General features: G+C 42.8%; 1 protein-coding gene across 2 annotated transcripts in view; it reads left to right on the top strand.

Annotated features, from left to right (window-relative positions):
• LRRC20 (leucine rich repeat containing 20) overlaps window positions 1-5285 on the top strand; it is a 113439-nt gene extending 108154 nt beyond the window's left edge. For both annotated transcript variants that reach the window (XM_048506662.1, XM_048506663.1), the window contains exon 4: window positions 3615-5285. In XM_048506662.1, coding sequence (XP_048362619.1) covers window positions 3615-3760 — 146 coding nt within the window. In that variant the 3' untranslated portion in view covers window positions 3761-5285. The remainder of the gene's footprint in view (window positions 1-3614) is intronic.
• The last annotated feature ends 10858 nt before the right edge of the window (window positions 5286-16143 follow it).

Genomic DNA, 16143 nt, shown 5'->3' on the forward strand with positions numbered 1-16143 from the left:
TTTCTGCTTCTCCACATCTTTCCCTGCCCATGCAGGAGCAGTTCTGGTAGCATTTGCAAAGGATCGACAGCCCCCCTCCCCCCCTGCTTTTCAAATTAAGCACTTTCAATCTATCCCAGGAGTGATAGATCGAAGAAACAGCCTTTTTAAAAAACAAAAACAAAAATCATAAACAACCACCCAAACCCAGAGGCATTCTCCTCAGTGGGCAGGCTAGTCTCCGGGGAAGCAGCAGAACACCTCCACGTATGTAAACAAGAAAACAGGGAGAAACTCCTCTGCAAAGCACACAGCCATGCCAAAAACCACAAGTGCCCAAAGGGCCTTTAACTTTACCTGTGCCCAGTCTTTCTCCCCAGTGGAGAACCATCATTCTCCTGGCTACCCCACTTGTCAAGCCCAGAGTGGCCTCACCAGCCCAGATTGACAGTGGGGAAGGTGGTTGGCCTGGGAAGGGGGGCTTCTTCTGCTGGTGCGTATGCAACAGCCTCACCAACCCAGAACAGCACTAGGAGAAGTGGTTGGCACTGAAATGGACTGACACAGCTGGCAAAGATGCTGCAGGCTCACTTGCCCAGATTGGAACTGGGGGAGGCAGTCAGCACTGTGCAAGGGGGTGGCTGCCTTAGCTGGCAAGCCCACAGTGGACTCGCCATCCAAGATTGGCACGGTGGACCATGGGCTGCCTCAGGGAACTGGAGAAGACTTCCAGCTAATGGAAACTCTGTAGAGATTTATAACATCCTAAACTCAAGATCCTGTCCTATAGTCTAACATCTGATAGGGCATGTATACAGAGAGCGACAGAGGAATTGCTTTTGTCTCAAGCCTTTCCGATCGCTTGCTCAATTTGGTGCTTTGCTAAAAGTGTGCATTTGTTGACCAAATGGGTTGTGTGTCTGGTGTGAGAGTCTCAATAAACCACAGCTGTCGAGATTCTTGAAATAGGAGTGACTCTATTGGAATAAAGGGAGCTCCAGCAAGCAGTACATGCACAGAAGATTCTTCTACAGTTCTCCGCCCCGTTTTCTCAGCTGACTTTCTAAACTTACTTCTTATCTGGGTTGCTGGCTAGCTCAGCCACATTTCCATAGTAACAGCCTTGAACCTTTAGAGAAAGAAGTATAGCATTGCCTTTCTGAAACATAGTATCTTTTCTCTCAAAGTTCAGTTTTCTTAATTTCACAGTTACGTCTAAGCTTGCCTACGTAAGCATTTCAGCTGCCTATAGCAAATTCATTTCCAGCTAGAACCATTTAAAATCAATGCTCTTTGGTCCTTGTCTTATCACTTGTAAATATTTTCTTTTTAATAATTTTTTTAAACTTTGGCTGCTGATAGCAGTTCTATGTACCACATAGATCTCCACCATCTTGGACATGCTATTTTAAAAAGGGGGTGCTAGGAGAGGGAAAACTCGGAGTTGACAAGCGGCTTTTCCTCCAGGGGCACACCAGGCAGTACGTTGTCACCAGGAGTGCCCAGGAGTTGGGAAGCGAAAGATGCTGAGGCAAGGCCTCAAAGTTGAATTTGGTTGACTGGTCGGATACAAAGAGTGCTCATCAATGGCTCATTTTCATTCTGGAGAGAAATAAGCAGTGGAGAGCCCCAGGGTTCTGTCCTGGTCCCAGTGCTATTTAATATTTTTTATCAGTGACTTGGATAATGAAATAGAGGGCATGTTAATCAAATTAATACCCTGGAGGACAGGGGCAGGATTCAAAATGATCTGGACAGATTAGAGAGCTGGGCCAAAACTAACAAAATGAATTTCAATGGAAATCAATGTAAGATTCTACACTTAGGCAGAAAAAATGAAATGCGTGGATATATAGGATGAGTAACACCTGGCTTGACAACACTACATGTGAAAGGGATCTGGGAGTCTTAGTAGACCACAAATTGAACATGAGTCAGCAGTGTGATATGACAGCTGAGAAAGCCAATACGATTCTGAGATGCGTCAATAAGAGTATAATGTCTAGATTGAGGGAAGTAATTGTACCACTCTACTCTGCATTGGTCAGACCTCACCTAAAGTACTGTGTTCAGTTCTGGGCACCACAATTTAAGAAGGATATTGACAAGCTGGAATGTGTCCAGAAGAGGGCAACCAAAATGGTAAAAGGTCTGGAATCCATGCCCTATGAAGAGAGACTTAGGGAGCTAGGAATGTTTAGTTTAGAGAAGTGAAGGTTAAGGGGGGACATGATAGCTATGTTTAAATATTTGAAGGGGTGCCATATCGAAGAGGGAGCAAGCTTGCTTTCTGCTGCCTCAGAGACTAGGACACGGAGTAATCGATTCAAGGTGCAGGAAAATAGATTCCACATAAACATTAGGAAGAACTTTCTGATTGTCAGGGCTGTTCGACATTGGAATTCACTGCCTAGGAGAATGGTGGAGTCTCCTTCTTTGGAGGTTTTTAAACAGAGGCTGGATGAACATATGTCGGGTGTGCTTTGGTTGTGTGTTCCTGCATGGCAGGGGGTTGGACTTGATGGCCCTTGGGGTTTCTTCCAACTCTATGATTCTAAGAGAGAGAAAGAGACCCTTCCAGGAGGCATTGGAAACCTCTGGGAGAGGGGTAGAGGTGGAATAGGACCTGCAAGTCAGAGCAGGTTTGTTCCTCCATAGCAAGCAACTAGGTAAACTGGAGTAAGCTTGCCTCCTCTGCAAGTTCAGCCTATTTTGAGGAAGCCAACTCTTGAGTTTAGACATTACAGGCAGATGAATCTTGGAGGCCAGAAACCTTCTGTCATGCTTTGTTTGTGAACAGAAGGGGGAGAAACCAGGCACATGACAGCCAAGCTGTGTTTGTGCCCATTGTAACAAGCTGGATTAAATGTGTTTTAGCCTGGCATCTGAATGTATTCTCTCTCCTGACGTTTATACTCATGATATGTTTTATTTGTTGAATTACATATATTTTTAAAACTTCTTCATGGTGCAAGGATGCCTTTGGGTTCCAGGACAAAAGGGGAGAGGGGGAGGGAAAGGAATTATTCAGTCTTTTGAATACCGTTCATAAATATGGATATGTGCATAGCTTCATTAATTATAAATCACCATTGATTACATTTGTTTAGAACTTCATTTCATTGCTTTGGAGCAACAGGGTTGCTGTAGGGATTATAATTTGCATAAGTCTCTGAGCTGCAGTTCTTAAGCAATCACTGTTTTTGTTTTTGAGAACACTTGGTCAGTCATCCAACCTGGTGCTGCTTTTTTAAAAAAAACGGCCTGGAGATTTAATGTGGGCCTTTAATGATTTTAGGACTTCTTCCGTGCCTGCAAAGTTGATGTGCCACTGGCAGTTCCATTCTTGCAACCGGCAAAACACCTCCTCTTTCTTGCTGCAGATGGGCCAGTCAAAACATTGGCCCCCACAGAGTCCTCATGAACTCATGCTCCAAATTCATGACTGTTTTTGAGAATTATTTGGCTTATTGTCCAATCCAATACTGCTTTGGAAGGGAGGGGTTAGCTGGAGATTTAATGATTGTATATCATTTGAGAATTTTTTTCTGCGTCTACAAAGTTGACGTTCTCCTGGCTTCTATTTTTGCTATTGCTAATTCTGGACCCCCTCCTCTCCCTTCTTCTTTCGGCAGAGGTTCCTGTTGAGAAGCTGGCCTCAATGGAGTCTCTCCAGAGTGTGAACCTGAAGTCCAACCCCCTCAGCGAGGAGGTCCTGGTGATTGCCCGGCCACTGATTAAGTTTGACCTCTTGATGTCTCCTGCCGTTGCCCATGTCTGAAGGGCAGAGGACTCGGAGGCGGAGCCGCAAGGGGATTGCTGTTTGGTTGTAGTTTTGAGGGGAGTGGGAATGTGGTGTGTGCTGATCTAGGAGAATCCTGCCAGATTTCCCCGGCTGCATTGCTCCTGTACGTATGAGGCTTCATGAGCTTGCAAAGAGGCAGGAGGCATGATTTTTTTGCCAAAGGGCAGCGGTTCTTTACTGAAACGGATCTCTGTTAAGCTGTCAGCAAATTGAAAAATTGTAATGCCTACTCCGCCCTCCCCAAAAAGTGAATACATTTTAACTGTTAGGGAAGAATAACTTCTTTAAGACAGACAACTGTATATCTCATCTGGTACTGCAAAGGTATGAATGGAATACAACAGGGCAGTGGTGGGATTCAGCAGGTTCGCACCACTTCGGCAGAACCGGTTGTTAAAATGGTGCTTGTAAACAGCCAGTTGTTAAATTGTTTGAATCCCACCACCGGAACCGGTTGTTAAATTATTTGAATCCCACCAGTCCAGCAGGGGATTCCAACACAGTGCCCTCGGGCCCCATGGCCCCAACCAGGACCTTTCTTAGCACCTGCCAAGTGCTTTTAGAAAGTGGGTGGGGCTATGTGGGCTTTTTGCCCAGCAGGACTTCTGATTGGCTGTGCAGATTAAAATAACATCCTATTAAACCAAGCTTCTGAAATGTTGAAGAGATATTATTAGAGTTAGAACTGGGGACCCCTGGAATTCAGCATTTCCCATGCCAGGAGTCTATGACTTAGGATAGCAGTGGCTAGCTGGATGCCTGGGAGATGGCCAGTCACTTTTGGTAACCTCGTTTCACCCAACCTAGCAAACTGGAATCAAGAGTTTTGCTTGCAGTTTCACTTGCGATAAAAAGACAGCTGACTTCAAAAGTTGTTGCGAGAGGGACAGAGATACCGCATCTGTCTTCTCGTTTTGTATGTAAAAGTCCAGACAATAGGTACGCTTTGGTTTTTTATTATAATGCCTGATGATTATTGACAGGAATATCAAATTGTGTGACAAAATATATTTCTGGACTCCATACCATTGTCTAAAAAATAGAATGAATCTTGATTGGCTAGAAAGACACAATCCTGATTTTGGGATTTCGTAAACATGAGTCCTTTCAAAGTAAATCCTTCTGACAAATTCCATGGTGCATGAACAGATGTTGCCTGAAATTGGTTGCATTTCAGTCTGCCCTTGATTCTTATTCATTGGCTTCTAGTTCCAGTTCCATGTGAAGACGTAAACTGCTGTCCATGTTTATATATTTTGATCATATTATCTCCTTTAGTCAGGACCTTCTGAAGAAGAAAGACTCTGATTTTTGTAGACAAGTTGAATGAAAGAGCCCCTAACAGCTTTTGCTATCCTTCCTTACATTTTGTACTTCTAACTTGTATTCTTTATTGTGATGGGGCAATCCAAATTGTATGTGGCATTGTATTTAAAGTTTAGCATGCAATTGATTTGGGGGGGCAACACAGACTTGTTCTAATAAACCGAACAAACAAAAACCACCAAAGTTCGAAGTATTAAAGCAAGATGTTGTTTCCTATGAGATCGTCTGCATATCCCATAAAATACATACTCCATAGGCAGTTGAAGTAAATTCTTCTGATGAATTCTGTGAACAAATATTTCCTGAGGTCTTGTGTTTCAGTTTGCCCTTGATTTTATTCAATATTAACAGTTCAGCAGTTCAATATGTCAAGGAAGTAAGCCTAAGCAAACCTGCTCAGAAGAAAGGCCCATTTTTGTCAGTAGGGCTTACTCCCAGGGAGGACTGAATCCCAACAGTGTAGCATGAAGCAGTGTAACACCATTCTGAGTCCATGGCTTAGGACAGTATAACGCTTCTCGGGATTGTACTGAAAATATCTCACAGGCATTCAACATATATCCTGTGAACTCTGATCACTTTCAAATAAGACTTCCTTCAAGAGCACCATCCTGCTGGAAGTATAGCATGTAACACCTCTTAGAAGCCTCACTCCTGCATAATCAATGCTCCTGGTTTGTCAATAGGTGCCTGTCATCTATGCTATGCCAATCAATGTTACTCCCACTCCTAAATGTTTATGTCAGCAGAGTTTCAGCAATTGTGTACATGTCGGTCCCAGAAAGACACCACCCAGTTTGACATTTAAAATCTGGCCTGTGCAAAGCCGATAACAGCCCCAGGCCAGATGGGAAATGGAGGCCCCATTTTAAACTGCTCACAAAGTACTGGTTTCAGTTAACTGCATTTATTTATCCATATTGATCTTTATTAATATTTTATGCCTATGAATCTTATTTAAAATAATAGCATTTTGTACCAGAGAATTCCCTTTTACAATACTCATGTTCTTTACCAAAAGATTCCCTCTGTATCTACCTGAGGGAGTAGGCGCCATCACAATTGTAGGTTCATGTCAACAGGCTCACCTCTCCCTCACCCAAACCCACCCCATTCTGTCTTATGTGAGATGGGAATGAAGAAGAGCTTCACAGTGATCTCCTTGAGATTCTCTTGTTTTGGTCTTTCAACTTTGACATCTGGTAAGTGGGACTAGGATCCCAGAAACTCAGGTTTGAATATCTACTCTGCCATGGAAACTTCCTTGATGTCTTGGGCCAATCACACACTCTCAGCCCTGACCCTGGCAAGCATTTGAATGGGAGACCTCCAAGGAATGCCAGGGACATCACACAGAGGTAGGCAATAGCAAACTACCTATGAATGTCTCTTGCCTGGAAACCCTATGAGATTCACCATAACTCAGCTGTGACTTGATGGTAAAAAAAATGAATTACACAAGGACAAAGTGCCTGGTAATATCTTTGGTAGTGGGGCATATGAAAAGATGGGTTCTAAACTATAAGGATCCCCCAGGGTTGAATTTCTGCTTGCCCTACACCAGTGGTTCTCAACCTTCCTAATGCCGCGACCCTTTAATACAGTTCCTCATGTTGTGGTGACCCCCAACCCTAACATTTTCCATTTAACAGATGGAGAACACTGATGCAAAGAGTCTTATGCGACCCCTGTGAAAGGGCCGTTCAACCCCCAAAGGGGTCCCAACCCCCAGGTTGAGAACCACTGCCCTACACAGAGATGCACAGAATTTAGAAGAAGAGAAGAGTATGGATTTATACCTTTGGTTCACCAGATAAGAGTCTGCTGCTCATGTGGAGGAGTGAGGAATCAAAACCAGTTCTCCAGATTAGAGTCGCCCTGATCTTAACCACTAGACCACACTGCCCCCTGTGGGATCCTGATAGCAGAAACAGGTCACCCGCTGCACGGATTTGACCTTCACTGATGTTGCATCCTCCAGTGCAGTGCTTTCTCCCCTTTATTCTCAAATAGCTGCCTTTCAGCTAAAGAGGAAAAGTAAAGAAGCTACCTCTGGGGCATGATTACTACAGGAGTCAAATCTGTTGCCTGGCCCTTGTAATCTCAGTCCTGGAATCACGCTTTGCTTCTTGTTTGCATGTTCCAGCCTCATCATCAACATAGTCCCATCCTTGGTTGTGTTTCTTGGTCATGAGAAGAAGTGAAAAAATCAGGGAAGCTTGCTTGAGAGGGAGGGAGGGAGGGAGGGAGGGAAAGTAGTCAGGTTCAAGAAAAAAGTAATCTGCAAATCATTCAAAGGATGAGGAAGGTTTTCTTCCATATAACAAGCATAACACTATCCTCATTAAAAAAGAAACATTCTGTTGAAAGGTGTGGAAGGGAGCTCTAATCAGTTGACCTGCTCTTTACGTCAGTGCAAAAATATCTATGGGGAAAGTGCCCGTGGAAAACTACCAGACTCATTCATGGCTCACCCTGAGAGCAGTGAGAAAGTACTTATGTGGGAAGCGCTGATGCTCATGGATTGTTATTTCTTTGAAAAGGCTTTACAGAGGTTATTTGTTTGCCTTTAAAAAGCCTTTCCTAGCAGTCTGCAGAGTCACATTCGGAGTCTGATAAACAGAAACGCAGTGGTCTGCCCCTAGGGTCTCAACTTGCTGACTGCTGCACCACTTGGGATTTCTTTTGTTTTCTTTCTTCAGCATTTATATTCTTAGAGAAGTCTTCCCTGTCTTTCTCTCTGTTTCTATGCCATTGGTCAGCTACAACGACCTACTGCTTTGGCAAACAAAGAGTCTGAGTCTTTTGAAGTTCCTCCGCCAAAGCAAACCTTATTGGCATGAATGCAACTTATCCCTGAAATCAGGCTCCATCCCTGAAGACTGAAAGATGGCCAATGTCACACCAATCTTTAAGAAAGGATCTAGGGGGCACCCAGGAAATTACAGGCCAGTCAGTTTGACATCTGTTCCTGGTAAATTGGTAGAATCTATCATTAAAGATAAAATTATTAAACATGTAGATAAGCAAGATCTGCTGAGGAAGAGTCAGTATGGCTTTTGCAGAGGCAAGTCCTGCCATACAAACTTACTAGAGTTATTTGAGGGTGTAAACAGGCATGTGGATAAGCTTTTGACAAAGTTCCTCACCAGAAACTATTGAGAATACTCAGCAATCAAGGAATAAGAGGGGAAGTCCTCCTATGGATTCAAAACTGGTTGAGAAACAGGAAGCAAAGGGTGGGTGTAAATGAGAAGCTCTCACAATGGAGAGATGTAGGGAGTGGTGTCCCCCAAGGATCCATTTTGGGACCAGTGCTCTTTAACCTATTCATAAATGACCTGGAAGTAGGGGTGGGTAACATGGTGGCCAAGTTTGCGGATGACACCAAACTATGTAGGGTGGTGAGAACCACAAAGGATTGTGAAGAGCTCCAAGCGGACCTTTATATATTAGGTGAGTGGGCTCAGAAATGGCAAATGCAGTTCAATGTAGCAAAATGTAAAGAAGAAGAGTTTGGATTTATATCCCCACCTTTCTCAAGGAGACTCAAAGGGGCTTACAATCTCCTTTCCCTTCCCCCCTCACAACAAACACCCTGTGAGGTGGGTGGGGCTGAGAGAACTCCGAAAAGCTGTGACTAGCCCAAGGTCACCCAGCTGGCATGTGTGGGAGTGGACAGGCTAATCTGAATTCCCCAGATAAGCCTCCACAACTCAAGTGGCAGAGCTGGGAATCAAACCCGGTTCCTCCAGATCAGAGTGCACCTGCTCTTAGCCACTGATCTTAGCCACTACGCCACTGCTGCTCACTTTGTAAAGTGATGCACATAGGGGCAAAAAATCCAAACTTCACATATATGCTATAGGGATTAGTTCTATCAGTCACAGACCAGGAAAGGGATTTGGGTGTCTTAGCTGAGAATGTCAACTCAATGCATGGCAGCTGTGAAAAAGGCAAAATCTATGCTGGGGATAATTAGGAAAGGAATTGATAGTAAAATGGCAAAGATTGTCATGACCTTATATAAAGCAGTGGTGTGACCGCACTTGGAATACTGTGTTCAGTTCTGGTTGCCACATCTCAAAAAGGATATCAAAGAGATAGAAAAAGTGCAGAGAAGGGCAACGAGGATGATTGAGGGACTGGAGCACCTTCCTTATGAGGAGAGGCTGCAGCATTTGGGACTCTTTAGTTTGTAGAGGAGATGTCTGAGGGGGGATATGATTGAAGTCTATAAAATTATGCATGGGGTAGAAAATGTTGACAGAGAGAAATTTCTCTCTCACACAACACTAAAACCAGGGGGCATACATTGAATATGCTGGGGAGGAAGAATTAGGACTAATAAAAGGAAACATATCTTCACACAGTATGTGATTGGTGTTTGGAATATGCTGCCACAGGAGGTGGTGATGACCACTAACCTGGATAGCTTTAAAAGGGGCTTGGACAGATTTATGAAGTCGATCTATGGCTACCAATCTTGATCCTCCTTGATCTGAGATTGCAAATGCCTTAGCAGACCAGGTGCTCGGGAGCAGCAGCAGCAGAAGGCCATTGCTTTCACATACTGCATGTGAGCTCCCAAAGGCATCTGGTGGGCCACTGAGAGTAGCAGAGAGCTGGACTAGATGGACTCTGGTCTGATCTTATGTTCTTAAGGAGACTTTTGCAGCAGCACTGGGTTAGCGTGAGGATTTCAAAAGTGGGACAAACGTGGCAAGTAGGTTACATCTGTAATCATCTAGATTTCATGTGATTTGTTCCACAAAATACAAATAAGGATTTTCTGCAGCTCATGCTAAATTCTGTGTCCTGTTCCATTTAGCAAAGCATTTTCTACTTTCTTTAAAGTAGGAGGGGCGGAGCTCAGCGGTGGAGCTTTGATCCCCAGCTTTGATCCTTGCCATCTCCAGTTGAAAGGATCAGGTAGTAGGTGATATGAAAGACCTCTGCCTGAGCGACTGGAGAGCTTCAGGCAGTCTGAGTATATAATACTGATCTTGGTCAACAGATGGGCTAATTCAGTAGAAGTCAGTTCTGATTTAGATGGGCTGATTCAGTATAAGCCAACTTCACAGGTTCATGTGAATAAGAACTAACTTGGTAACAAACAAAATGGTTACCTTTCCTGTGAAGTCTTATCATTTTAAGCCATTGTGTTGTGTGCATGTGCTGTCAAGTCACCACTGACTTACAGCAACCCCGAAGAGTTTTCGAGGCAAGGAACATTTGGAGGTGGTTTGCCATTGCCTGCCTCCATGTGGTTCTGAGAGAATTCTGACAGGATTGTCATTGGCCTAAGGTCACCTAGCAGGCTTCATGTGGAGGAGTGGGGAATAAAAACCAATTTCTCCAGATTAGAGTCCACTGTCTTAACCGCTACAGCCTTCTGGTTCTCTAGCCACTGTATAATCTCTCTTTTAATCTGTCACATAGTATTTAATCAGGTATGTTCTTCTTTATGTAGCCAAGCAAATCCAACAAGTTGCTCAGGTCCCCATCTCTGGAAGTCTTCTGCAAAACAGACTTGCCCACTCCTTAAGAGATGTCTTCTTATTGCCATCCTCTATCCTAAGCCTTAAATCAGTCTTATTGCAAGTTAGCTGTGTGAGTTTGTGTGAGTGAACACATTTGCTCCATTTTGCAATGACGTCACATCCCCAAATGGTCAGGTATTCTGTTCTTAATCCTAGTCATTTCCCCAACCCTCTTGCAGACCATTCTATTTTAAAAAAATAATAATTTACAAAAACATTTGATACCTTTCTATTTTTTAGTTCCCATTAGACATCTTGTCCCAGCCTCTTCTTTCTTTTGTTTCCCTTTTCATTATACGTTACGTTATGAGTCTTTTCTTACCCACCTCTCTGCTTTTAAAAATGGGCAATCTGTCATCATTACCACCACAGGGGTACATATTTTGTCCCATTTTAAAGTCATATCTTTTGTCCATCCTGAAAATGCACTAGAAGAAAGTGTTCATTTATTGGGATTTTCCTGTTTACAAAAGAGACTACTGAGGGAAAGGGACACAATAGAGGTTTATAAAAGCATACTTGGAAGTAAATAGATAGGAGGAATATCTCCCTCTACCAAATAACTAAAATTTGACAGCATCTAATGAAGTTGATGGGCCATTGATTCAAGACAGACAAAAGGAAATATTTATTTACATGAGATTAAAATGTGGGATTCACTGCTAGAGGATGCAGCGCTTTCCCACATTCTCAACGTACTGTTGATTGTATTGGCAGTCAGGCCTCGAGCACTAGAATAATTTTGGCATCATTCTTCCCCAGGTCTGCCTCCCTCTGCATTTTCATAATTGTGGAGTCAGTTTATGTTCTTTTAAAACTTGCTTTAAATAATAAGGTTTTCCAAGGGAGGGTGCTGTCGCCATCAGTGGCGTTGCTGGTGATGTCATACCACCCCCTACTTTTTTTTGTACATGCTTATATCAATATAATGGCTGCAGTTTTTTTAAAAAGTAGCACCAAAATATCTATATATCATTGTACTTTTCTTTCAAAAGGTTAAGCAGGTTCTCTGAATTCCCAGCTTTTGTTTTTTAAAAAGCTGCCAAGTATCTAGCCCTTTTCCTTTTGGAGATATAAAGGAAAAGGCATATCTCCACCAGGGAAAGATCCAGAAACGTACTCTCTTTTTTAGTGAAAGCTTGGAATTCAGAGAACTGGCTTAATTTACCATTTACATCAATGTATCAATATTTTAGTAGTTCTTTTAAAAAAAATCAAGGTTGAAACTCCTTGTCCAGGACAAGGGGTGTGGGTATATGGCCTGATGATGACAGTAGTCCAGTCACCAATAAGCAAGCTGGAGATGGGTGGTACAAACAAAGATGACAGAAATATTAAATGGAAAATAAAAGGTAAAGATGGTCCACTGTGCAAGTACCAGGTCATCACTTGACCCATAGGTTGACGTTACATCATGATGTTTGCTAGGCAGACTACATTTATGAGATGGTTTGCTGTTGCCTTACCCAGTCATCTACACTTTGCCCCCAACAAGCTGTTTACTCATTTTACTGATGTTGGAAAGACGAAAAACCTGAGTCAACCAAGCTGGCTACCTGAAACTGACTTCTGTTGGGATCGAACTCAGGATGTGATCAGAGTTTTGACTGCAGTACTACAGCTTACTCCTCTGTACCACTTGTGTGGGGGGGTGTTAAATGCCATCAAATTACTTCCAACTTATGGTGACCCTATGAATCATTTACCGGCCAAGGAATGGATGGATGGATGGCTGAGTTGACCATGAGCCAGCTGCCAGGATATCTGACCCACAGGGGGCTCAAATTCCTGACCACGTGAGTGGCAGTGCAAGCACTTAACCACTACGCCACACTGCTCCACCAAAAACCACATAGCTGTGCTTAATCGATCGTAGTGACATTATTGCACTGTGGCATTTTAGCAATTACTGATTTTTTTAAGCCTTCCCATGGCACAGTAGGAGAAATAGTGGCTGTGAGAAGCAAAGGAAGCTTTGAAAGTATGTTGTTAATGAAGGGCAACAGGTATATTTAGAATATAATCCTGTCAAGCAAAAGTAACGAGCAGAAGTGTGGATTGTGAGGCACGTTAAATTAGAATAGTTATCTCTCAAAAGACCTGCGGTTTTACCACAGAAGTTCATAAGCATCAGGAGAACTTTACTTAACTGAGAGAGAAAACATATACAGTATATACAGAGAACATCTTTTCACTTAGTCAGGCAAGTGAGTCAGTGAGGGAACAGAACACTACCAACGTTTTTTAACTGTCACCTTTAGAATGTTCGTGCAGCTTCCCAGAATTCCATGCTGCTTGTGCTGCTGCTGCATGCCAACAATTCCAACAGTTAACAGGATGGTGTCACATGGATGCTCAAAACAACAGAAACACTTGTTGCAGTTCAAAAATGAACACAGAAACAAAAATCACTGTGTGGATGCTGCCAATAGCAGTTTCCGCTCATCTGCTGCTGCCCTGTCAATGTCTCATTTCAGAATTTTTCAGCACAATCCTATGGCCCCTTCTGCACATGTAGCATAATGCACTTTCAATCCACTTTCACAATTGTTTGCAAGTGGATTTTGCTATTCCGCACTGCTGCAAAGTGCAATGAAAGTGGATTGAAAGTGTATTATTCTGCATGTGTGGAAGGGGCCCTAGAGCTATATCAGTCTATGTCCGTTTGTTTCAGTGTGTGAGACTGGAGCAGTTCTGCCCTAGGACAACATTGTTAATCATCAACGTGGCTTCTATTAGCTGCCAAAAAAAAATCTAGGGTAATAATGGATAGAAAATGAATGATTAATTTTATCTCAGGGGATTTTATTGTGATTTAGCTCATGATCTTTAGGCTGATAGAACTGCATAATTAAAATAAAGTGAAGCTTCTACATTCTGGTATTCCTCCCACCCCCTTCCAGGTTTTCCAGTCTCTCCCCTCCCCACCTGCTGAATTCAGCCTAGTCAAAAATGCTTCAGCGCCTCAAAGAAGGAATTCTCAGTAGGTCTACTCAGAAGTAAGTCCTGTGTTAATTAGTGGGCTGCTCTCCAGAAAGTGTTGTTAAGATGGCAGCCTTAATTTCTGCATTACCACTCAAATCATGATCAAACGCAAATACCAGTTAGAGTGGTCTTCATCCACAAAATCGTGTGGGTATCTAAGGTGCTGTAGGCGCAGAAGAAAAAGAAAGTCAGATCAAGTAGTAGAAAGTCAGAGCAAGTGGAAGAATGTCAGAGAGAGACAGAGAAAAAGGTTTTTGATTTAACAGAAAGACTATTTCTTCTTTCCCTCCATTATTTTTCCTATAATGGAGACATGTCAACCATAATGCAGCTGACTTGACCAAAGAAATCATGCAGGCCTTAAACCTATTCTTTTCTATTGCTAACCTAGCTTAATAGCTCCAAAAATGTCCCATTGTTCACAATTATACAAAATGTGCAAACTGAACTGTTTTTGAGATCCTGCTGTACCCAAAAGATACCTTAAAAAGTTGCCCTCTTCCTGAGAACAATAGGAAAAGCCTATGAGAAAGTTCAGGCTCTTTGTCTGAGAAATAGGGCAACTTGAAACATACATGATAAGAGGAACAAAGGTTTTTGGTTCATGCAATGTCAAAGAGTGAAATAATGACATCTTCCAATAAGGATCTTGGACAACCCCAAAGGGCTGTGGGAACAGGGGAAATCTCCACCTTTTGTGTGATTGATTGATGATGTTGGCATTTTGGGGTGTATTCTTTGCTGCCATTTTGATATTGCTTGTCATTAATTCTATAAAAGTGAGAACACACCGCCATTTTAGTGTCGCTCCCCTGATTATTGTCTTTGCCCACAGTTGGCCGAATAAAAATCTCTGATTTTATTCTGTATCGGCTTGAGCTTCTTTGAGCTTCTTTATTTTAATTCGTTACTCTGTTGTAACAGTGCTACTAGACTCAAATCTAACTTTTCTATTGCACTAACATGGCCACCCTCTGAAACTATCTTCAGTTACACCATGCCATTTGGGACTCGGAAAGGAAAAAAATATCTTAACTCTAAAGTATCATGTTTGTATTTAACTCCTTCAATAAATGAGGCATTCTTTCCAGTGATAAATAAACAACCAATTTTTGCAAAGGTCTAGGAGAAAAGGGTGGTTAACAAAAGAACAAAGCGCATCATTACTTGAGGGGGGGACCTTTTCAAATGAGGTCCAGAGCTTGACTCTTTTCACAGAAAATGCCTTTTGTGTTTGCTTTGGGAATCTGTATAATTCATAGAATTGTATCCCATTGTCTCACCTGCTCCCCAGATCAGGTGTGAAGATTGTTTTGACTGGGCTGCTTGCAAGATAATGAAAGAGGCATTAATATTGCATTAATCCCTTTGTGCAAAACAACTTCATGCTTTCACAAGGAACCCAGGGCCACTGTACTGCTTCTCTCTTCCACAAGGAAACTGGAGGTCTGTGTACCTGTCTTCTTCCGCCCTCCAACAATTGTATACCTCCTCAGCAATTGGAGGAAGGGGTACTATTGGATTATTCTTCAGTCCTGGGGACTTTGGGGGTTGTTTTAGGGTTTTTTCAGAAGCATACAGATTTTAGTACCTGTATGGTCCTATAGTATGTTCATCCTGTGTCAAAATTCAAATGCATCATGCGATGAGGATTGGGGATTATACTGGCCAGCCCCACTGTTGGTTTATTTTATTTATTTATTATTTGATTTAATATACCGCCCTATCCCCGAAGGGCTCAGGGTGGTGAACAATATAATATCATATATAAAAACATACATATAGGTTAAAAACAATTACATTCTAAAACAATGTCCCACGAAACCTATATGCAACCCTCCCAGAAGAGAATAATGGGTCCCGATGATGTTAGGGACCCCTGTAGAGCAGAGGGGGTGGCAGATGGAGAGGGCTGTCAAGTCGTTGCCAATTTATGGTGACCTTGTAGGGTTTCAAGGGAAGAAAAGTTCAGGGGTGGCTTGCCATTGCTTGCCTCCCCATTGCGACCCTGGCATTCCCTGGTGGCCTCCCATCCAAATACAATCTAGTGCTGACCCTGCTAAGTTTCCAAGATCTGACAAGATTGGGTTAGCCCAGGTCATCCAGGTCAGGGTTAGGCCCTACCCTTACCTCTGGTTTATGCCCATAACACAGGGATAGATCTACAAAAAGCCTGGAACACACAGAGCTCACCAATGTATTTTGTACGCCTTAATTTTGGGGTCACTCCAATAGAGGCTGCATATTTTTTTTCACAGGCACCCCCCATGGAAATGCTGGCTTCTGTTTGCAAGCTGTAAACAAAAGATGGGTGAGCGAGTAGAATTTCAGTTGAGTTTCAAGTTTGAATGGGGCTATTGTCTGCTAAATGGTATTACGCTGGAGGCCACAGACCTTCCAGTTCCCATGACCACCACGCAATTGCTTTATTTATTTAGTGATTGGAGAGGCTACCTTCACTTAGTGCCATAATCAAAGAAGATGGAGGCCCTGGATGCAGAGGCG

This window comes from Sphaerodactylus townsendi, linkage group LG08 (genome assembly GCF_021028975.2).
Source record: "Sphaerodactylus townsendi isolate TG3544 linkage group LG08, MPM_Stown_v2.3, whole genome shotgun sequence".
Taxonomy (NCBI): Eukaryota; Metazoa; Chordata; class Lepidosauria; order Squamata; family Sphaerodactylidae; genus Sphaerodactylus; species Sphaerodactylus townsendi.